General features: G+C 39.5%; 1 protein-coding gene across 1 annotated transcript; it reads left to right on the top strand.

Annotated features, from left to right (window-relative positions):
- Window positions 1-2802: 2802 nt before the first annotated feature.
- Window positions 2803-4611, top strand: LOC113067025 (C2 calcium-dependent domain-containing protein 4C-like). The gene is made up of 2 exons (XM_026239203.1): window positions 2803-2938; window positions 3065-4611. Exon 2 carries the CDS (start codon window positions 3096-3098, stop codon window positions 4470-4472), a length of 1377 nt encoding a protein of 458 aa, XP_026094988.1. The 5' UTR covers window positions 2803-2938; window positions 3065-3095; the 3' UTR covers window positions 4473-4611.
- Window positions 4612-8902: the final 4291 nt, after the last annotated feature.

Here is an 8902-nt window from a genome sequence, read left to right as displayed (position 1 = left end):
TTGTACATAGTGTGACCTTTATTGCAGCGACCGGTCTGGGACGTTATGAAGTATGTATTGAGTATTTCTCCTGAAGCGTATGGTCACATATAAACTCTGATTTGGTTTCCGTTGGTCTTTGTGTGTGCGTGCGTGTGTGTGTGTGTGTGCGTGTGTGTGTGCGTGTGTGTGTGTGTGTGTGTGTGTGTGTGTGTGCACACTGTAGCTCATCTGGAACTGTGGCTGTAACTGATAGTGTTGTTGTGGTGATGGAGCTTGAACTGCTGCTTGTGTACATGATGAATATGCAAGCACTGCTAATGAGGCTAATAGAGCAGAAAATGAGATGTCTTATTAGAGGTTATGTACTGTAAAATGCAAAAAAAGAAAGAATTAAAAGGTGTGTGGGTAGTACTCGCAGATGGACCAAAGGAAAACACCAAGAACTCTATTTAAACAACACTGTCCACCAGCATCCCATATATAATTTCAGTTAATTATGTTGCCTATACATACATAAAAATAGCAGGCAAAAACATATTCCCAATATATAGGCAGTATAGCCAGTAAATTACAGATTAGGTAGATCTGGATATCTACCATAATCTTACATATTTATTGTTGTTTCTTTTGTTAAATATAATGTGGATCAACCAAAACAAAGGAAATGTTACTGAAGCAGTCATCAACAGTCATCAGTGCAGTCATCAAACCTTCATGCCCCTGTGACCTCAAAGTGTCATTTGATGGATAAGCTTTGGACACCATAACTGACAGGATGCTGTCCTCTAGTGTTCACACTGAAATCCACAGTTTTCAAGCCTGGCACTGTTTTCCATACTATATAAATATAGGGTTAGAGGCCCTCTTTCCTTTAATGGGTTATGGGTTGTTTTTGAAGCAGTATAGTGAAACAGTTTTCAGGGTGGTATTCAGAGGTCGCATTTAAAGGTGACCCTAAAACACATGATGTTCATTACAGGGTGACCCATGATAATCATTAAAACCAGCTGCTGCTCGCAGGCAAGGGACCCATTTGATAGAAGAAAAACAGGAGGAACTGTGAATGGTGTGTGGTGTGTAGAAATCTTCACTTTTCTCAGAAGTATGATGTTACGATGATCAAATTACAGTTTGCATAAAATGCACTGTATTTCAATCGGATTTCCTTAAATCCTACTTTTTGTTAAAGAAGATTTGTATTATATGCACTGTGTATTTTTTATTAAGATACAAAGTACATTTAGATTACAGTTAAATAGTAAAAAAAAATGTAATTTTAAACCTCCTATTTTTAATTTTAAAAAAATCTTAAGAAAAATACCTAAGATTAGCCACAAAGATTAGCAATTTTGTTGAAGCACGAAAATCGATTCATTTGAAGAATGATTAGTTAGTTTTTTGTGTGGCTATTTGGCCTAATGCAGTGCTGTCTTCACTCAAAGTGCACTCATTTGAAGCAAAAACACCAAACTGGTCTGGGATCAGCAGATGGTGACTTCTGCTGCGGTATATCACACAGTCATATTTTTGTGGCAGTTATTTCCTGTACAGCTGTTCATAATCTCTTAATGACGTCTAAGTGCTGTTTTAAAAACTTTTATCGGCATTGAAGCACTTGTTTACCTGATGCTTTTCAAACATTAAACTGCTGTTGAGGTATTAAATATTCCTCCTTGTGATCACAACAGTTCTTAGAAACCATCAGAAGGGCATCACCACTCTCTGGGATCATTACGGCTATTTATCCTCTGATTCTCAAAGGTTACTGCAATAGCCCCTTGAACTTTGACCATGCGCCAACAGTCAACAAAGACATAAATATGAAGCACGACGTCATAGACAGCTTATAATTTGTTGAAAACAGACTAACATCTGAACATGTCTGTTGGAATAAGACATGATATTACAAAGATGTGTGAATATTAGAGAACAATATGACAAATCCAGCATACATTTTTCTGCCACAAGAGGGCATTATTTAATTGTTCGTTTTTGTTATGCCTTTCAACATCTTGCCAAGATAGCGTTCTTCTAAAATTCTGTATTTTCTTATATACTTTCATGATCTTTTGCATTATCAGGTCATTAAGCATAATAATTGTAAGATTGTGCATGTAAACATTTATTTTGAGACAGAAAAAATGAAATAAATGAGAATGTTGACAACTAGCATGTCTGCTAGCCTAGGACTAACCAACAGTTCAGCCAATATTAATATCTGTATGAAATAAATATAAAAATAGCAAAAAACATTATTTGTCTTACACCGATCATTCAATCAGCATGCCCCTTTCCATTAGAGTTTTATAGGATGTAACTAGGTGCCTAGGTTGACCATGAATGAGTGTTTGTAAGCTCAGTAAATTTGCTTTAGACCTTTATATTTGCTGACCCAGATACCTCAAAGGCTGTATTCCGTCATTGGTATATCCAGTATTGTCGTCTTTGCATCAAAAAAGCCAGAGGCATTGGGATTTGCATCATTTTAAATGATCATTAACCTATAACCCACATCTAATATCACAATTCTCACACAGAGTAATGGAAAGTCAAACACACAAATGCCTTTGTTTTATCAACCAAATGTGTTGGATTTCATTGCAGTTTGCTTATCAGACTGGCCTTTACCTTTGCCAGCGTTGGGTTGCTTAGATTAAAGTAGTGTGACTTGTGAGTTTCTATAGGGACCAGTAGCCTTGAAAGAAGGGCTGCCCTCTTTCACCACGCGAGGGTGTGTTCGAATAGCCCTTGTACCCGCCCACAGTGCAGTTCTATAAAAGGCCAAGAGCTCTTCCCATGATTCATAAAGACGAGCTTGTCTAACAGGAGAGAGTCTGAGCCTGCTGGTTAGAGAGTCTCAGCTATCACCCGAAAAACCCTGTTTGATGCAGTGTGTAGAACAAAGTCCTGTCTGAACAGACGCTCGAGACCTCCACTGGAGAACCAGGTACACAAGGTAAGCAGCATTTAAAATGTTTCAGCTACATGACACAAACTTTTGATTTTAATTACAGCACAGTTTGTAAAAAAGTGGACCAGTACTTGTGCAGACTTATAACTACTTAAATTTCCACTTTTGCAGTGTTTCTACTCTGAGTCCAGACAGAATTCCCATGTGGGTTGTAGAGAAGATCCGAGTGTCCGTCGAGAGGACCAACCTGCCACTTCCCATAACGGAATACAGCTTCAGAATTGGAGACATCATGTTTGGAGACAAGTCATCCATTGACAAAGCCAAGAAAGTCTTGCTGTGTCCTAACATCATTACCCCGGACACTATCCCGGAGTTCTGCATTCCCCGCAAGATTTCAACTCCAGTGGAGGGCAAGAGTATGGAGCAAGGGAGGCTGGCTCCATGTATCCGAGTGTTTCCATGTGAGAAGGGAAGTCCAAAGAGAGAGGTCATTGTCAAAGAGCTTCCCAATAACCATATAATCCAGGTTGAGAGTGTTGATGATGGACCATTTGACAATACCTGTAGTGATGAGGAGACCACCAATGCTGATCCTCAAAGCCAGGCTGCACTTTCCCTGCCTCACTTAGCTAAAGCTCAAACCTGCTATGGCTTTTGCACCTTGCTGGAAAGTCCCCACACTAGGAGAAAGGAGTCCCTCTTCCACAACGACCCTAACTCGAGTGGAATCCCCTTGATTCCTCCCCGGAGTAGATCGAGCACTTGCTCCAAATCTTCCCTGACAGCTTCTCCCCTCTTGCCAGCTTCATCCTCCCATTCTTCCTTCAGCCTGAACACTATTACTTCCAGACTTTCTCCAAAAGGCTTCGCCCTGCACCGACAGGGAACTCTAGACAGCGATACAACGTCCTCAGCAGAATCCTCCCCTTTTAGTTCTCCTCTCCTAAACAGATGCCCGCAAAAACCTTCTCTCCTGAAAGCACTTAACCATGAGAAACTACTCAACTACCACAACCTCCGGAAGGTTGCCATGTCCAGAAACAATTCCCTGTCAACGGATGAGGGTAGTTCCACAGACAACAGCCCCAGCATCATGAGGAGAGCATCTGAAGTCCTTGTTGAACCTGTTCCATGTGGGTTCAGCTTGGCACCTCCAGCTATCTTCCCCATGGACTTGGTTCTGCACCGGGAGAGGGTGATGAAGGAGAATCTGGTGCCTGTAGGAAGGGATGGGACCTTGCGACTTTCGGCAGAGTACTGCCCTGACAACCAGAGACTGCGTGTTCGCCTCATAAGTGCGGAAGGCCTGTACGCTCTGTCAGTGGACCCTAAGAGCATCAACTGCAGCGTCAGCCTCTCTCTCATGCCCGGAAAAGTCCAGAAACAGCGCAGCACTGTCATTAGGAAGAGCCGCAATCCCATCTTTAATGAGGACTTTTTCTTCGACAGCATATCAGAAGAAGATCTCTACCAGAGGTCGCTTCGATTCAAGGTTGTTAACAAGATGTCCACCATGAAAAGAGACTATATTCTGGGCAACTGTGATCTTCCTCTTACTAGCATTGTCACATTATAAATCCAACTGATCCAAATTGCTTAATTTATTGAGTGGGAGTGTGTGCATGCATGTATTTGTATGTATTATGTAACGTGTTATTTATTGCCAAATCTGTTTATCTGCCAAAGACTTCTTTTTTATTAAACAACAAAAACTATATCAGTCTTGTGGTCTTTTGTTCTTGACGGAAAAGCATCATTTTAAGTATCCGGTCAACAAATAATCTTTTATTCATGAGAACAGCTATGACTGAATCAAAGTACCGCAGTCTTAAAAGCTTTCGTAATGGACTCTGGTTTTTCTTGTCTCATCTTGAGCGGCTTGATTGCCACATCACTCCGACACGTACTGTAGCTGTTTACATGTAACAAGATTTTTAAATACAACATACAAATTGATTAAATTGATAGATAAAACACTGAACAATCACTCTTGCGGCAGACAAAAACATTTGTATCAGTCCAAAAATGAGGCTGCAGTTTTATCTACTACCTTAGGCAAGATACATCTGGTAACGTTAATCAATGGCTTCCATTTTTCCCCTCACAGAGGAATATTTTTAGGATTGAAAGTTAGTGGGGTTACAGTAGCAGCACCTGTGAGATGTCAGTGATCCCTAAATGGTGGGGCTTACCATTCACTGATCTTTCACTGGAGAAGGTAAATGATAACAAGTCGGCACTGATTGCAAAAGAACTCCCCTTCTCTGATTTCCTCTAAGCCTGTTGTTTCCTGCTGACCTTTGCAGGGATTATAAATACCCGGAGTAACTTGAGAAGGAGATGGCTCATTCTCATTAAATTAGCTGCCCCTCCCCCCTCTTCAAACGGCTTGCTGTCTAGGCTAAGGCTTGCCACCTAGGCTAGCATTTTGCACGAGTAGAACCAAGGTTATGACTTTCCACAGGTCTAGAACCAGTTAATCCCACTTAACTCTTGATCTTAGCCTCTTCTGATTCCAGATCAATATGAAAGACTGATTTCTGAGTATACTGATAAAACAGTTTGGCTTTGGGTCGAAGAATAGTGGAATTCATTCTCGCAAGCAGTTTGCACTTAACGAAGGCATTTTAAAGCCATTCAAAATCGCATAGAATTAGCTCAGTCATTAGTTAGCAGTCACAGAATACATCACATTAGAGAACTGGGAATAATAACTGTTTTTGTCAAACTCATTTGTCTCTGATCATTTAACTTTAGTGCGCCGTTTCCTGTGCAAAAGCACTTTGATCACATAACACCCTGAAGCACATGGGTTTGTCATGTGCTTCGCCGGCAGAACTGTCGCATTTATGCATGCGCAGGAATACCTGAAAACAAAAACGTGTACAGCCTGCTCTGGGTAATGCAGAAAGAGAGATATCAGCGGGAATGAATGAAAGAGGGAAGTCAGGCCTCTTAACATAAACACGAAGAGCGTACATATTAATAACCATGAGAATATTCATAACATGCCTGACAGATGGTCATGGAGGACTGTTTGAATCATTCTATTAAGAATAATCTACAAAAATTTAAATAAAATGTATTTTGTTATTATTTAAAATGCTTTTAAAAAATGCAGTTCTAAACTAGATTTTTACATTAAATTATGCATTTAGCAGACGCTTTTATCCAAAGCGACTAATAGTGCATTCAGGCTATCAATTTTTACATATCATGTGTTCCCGGGGAATTGAACCCACAACCTTGTGCTTGATAACACAGTGCTCTACCAATTGAGCTACAGGAACACATATATTACATATATTATATTATATATTATATTACATATATTACATATTCTGAATAAACTTTGTTTGCCTGTGTAAAACATTAAATGCTAGGATGTTGTGGGTGGTTTCCAGGGTGTTGCTACAGTATGTAGTTGCTAGGGTGTTCTAAGTGGTTGCTAGGGGTGTTTCAGGTGGTTGCTAGGTGTAGTTCAGGTGCCTCTTTCAGTGTTTTTGTGACTTTTCATGTTTGTTTTATTGTCTGTCAGGCTAACATCAAAGTTTAATCACGTCGACACATGTTGGTAAAATTGTATAATTATAATTCATTAAGTACTATAAATAACTACTGGAAATGCATGTAAAATCATTAAATAGCAGCACAGATTTGCTATTTTCTTACTGCCACGGTGCAAAAAATGATCATCACTGACTATGACAACTGCACAAGTCCTCTATATAGAGATGGAGATTTTACTTTATCCACGTTTTTTCCAGAAAGTCCAGGTTAACTCTATGGGGAAAAGAGAGAAAGAGCTGACGGTTGCTGGGCAACTCCTTTCAGCACGGTTAGGCCCAGCGTCTTGCCACGTCGAGCTCTACACAGTTAGGCACTGTCAACAGCAATCGCTGCTATTTGTTTGGCCTTCCAGATGAATTAACTGTTCTTTTCTGTCCCCGTTTGACAGTGTAGAGCAGTTTTTGATTATTGTTCAGTAGTTATTATGTTCTTGAATCAAATTAAATTAAGCAGTTGATCTTTGAGCAATCAGCCTGGCCGAGCATATCTGCTTTGGCATCAGTCAAAGTAGATTTCATTATCCAGCCGCTTATTTTCATGCGTAATTTCTCTCTTTGAAACCAGGATTTGTGACATTGGTTTGATCACATTACTTACTAAATACATCCACTGAATGTGTCTCTGCCTTGGCTTTTTAATGTCTCTTTGCTTGTGTTTCCACTTAGCTAAGTGGCCCAAAGTACAGTTCTTACCTAAGCAGTCTATTTGTTAATAGTGTGGCTGGTAGTTTTTAGGGAAAGCAGACAGGACCATAAACTTATATTCTGGAGTGATGTGCATTGCTTTCAGCAGTGCTGATGTATCATTAAGAGCATCCGTTGCTATTTTAAGTCAGTTATATCTGTGGTTAAATATTAAGCTGAAAGCTCTTAGTCAGGCTCTTGGATGGGTGCTGTAAAGGACTGAGAAATGTGCAATGAAAATGCAAACTAAGACAAATATTAAAACATTTTGTCTGCCATTACTTTTAAAGGTTAAAAGTTAAAAGTAAATGAAATAATTTACAGCTCAACTGAATATTGTCACCACTACCATACACTGTATAGTGTATTCTAATCTCAGATTAAAACAAACCAAAAAACTTTCTTTTTGACCTTTGAAGGCTTAGAGTTACTAAATATGACTTTTTTTCAGATTTATGTATTTTAATAATTTCTGTCATTAAAAAAAAAGTATAATTTTTTTTTTTTTTCAGGGACTTTTGAAAATTCCCGAATATTTGTAGGTTTTGAGGCATTGTCTTAAAGTAATAATTCACCAAAAATGTACATTTTCCCACCCTCGGTCCATCCAAGATGTAGATACATTTCTTTTCGGAGAAATGTAGCATTACACTTGATCACCAGTGGATGCTCTGCAGTGAATGGGTGCCGTCAGAATGAGAGTCCAAACAGTTGATAAAAACATCACAATAATCCACAAGTAATCCACACTACTCAGGTCAATCAGTTAACATATTATGAAGTGAAAAGCTGTGTGTTTGTATAAAACAATCCCAGCAATAAGGAGTTTTAACTGTAAACAGTTGCTTTTGGCCAGAATATGGGTCCTTAATCCATAATAGGGTTTCCTTCAGTGAACTGTGCATATTTCTCTCCCGATTCAGACAACATTACTTTTTTTAACACAACTTTTCACTTCACAAGATGTTCATTTTGGTGTCAATTATTGTGATGTTTTTATCAGCTGTTTGGACACTCATTCTGACGGCACCCATTCACTGCGGGGTATCCACTGGTTAACAAATGATGTAATGCTAAATTTCTCCAAATCTGTTCAGACGGGAAACAAATTAATCTTAACATGTCTGTTTAGTCTTTGTAAGAACTGCATATTCCACTTTGTGTGCTTTATCTAACAAAATCATCATTTGGAAGAAAAATGAACTGCAATAAACCCTTTAACGTGACGCAAACCCACTAAGGTGGTCTTAATCCATCTGTCGGGGTTTATTTTGCGATAACAACTGGGTCACTTTACATTGTCCTTTTACTTGAACATTAATTCTGCACAGTGTTTTTGAGTCTTTTCAGCTATTCATTATGACGCTCCTGTGAGAAGCCCCCTCTTGTGTTTTCTGTTAGTGACGTATGTGTAACCCACTTCTAGTGCACACATGAAAGGGAAAGACCACCGGGCTTTTGTGTTTATTGTTCAGGGAGCTTGGAGCATTGGGTTTTCTCAGTCTGGGTTACCATCAGCATTGTGTTGCACCTGATGCCCCCATTGCACTTACATCTGAACAATGTTTATGGCTTAACAGACCATTGCAATAGAGCCTGTGTGGGAGCAGATAGAGCAGCCATCTTTGTATTCCATGTTGATTCAGCTGACACGGTTGTGTTACAAATGGGGATTCACAGGTGGTTCCCACTGCTGGTTAGCGGCTGATTGCCACGTGTTGGTTTGCCTTTCATATCAAAACTGCTGTGAAAT

Source organism: Carassius auratus, chromosome 50 (genome assembly GCF_003368295.1).
Source record: "Carassius auratus strain Wakin chromosome 50, ASM336829v1, whole genome shotgun sequence".
NCBI lineage: Eukaryota > Metazoa > Chordata > Actinopteri > Cypriniformes > Cyprinidae > Carassius > Carassius auratus.
This window is presented reverse-complemented; position numbering and strand designations above follow the sequence as displayed.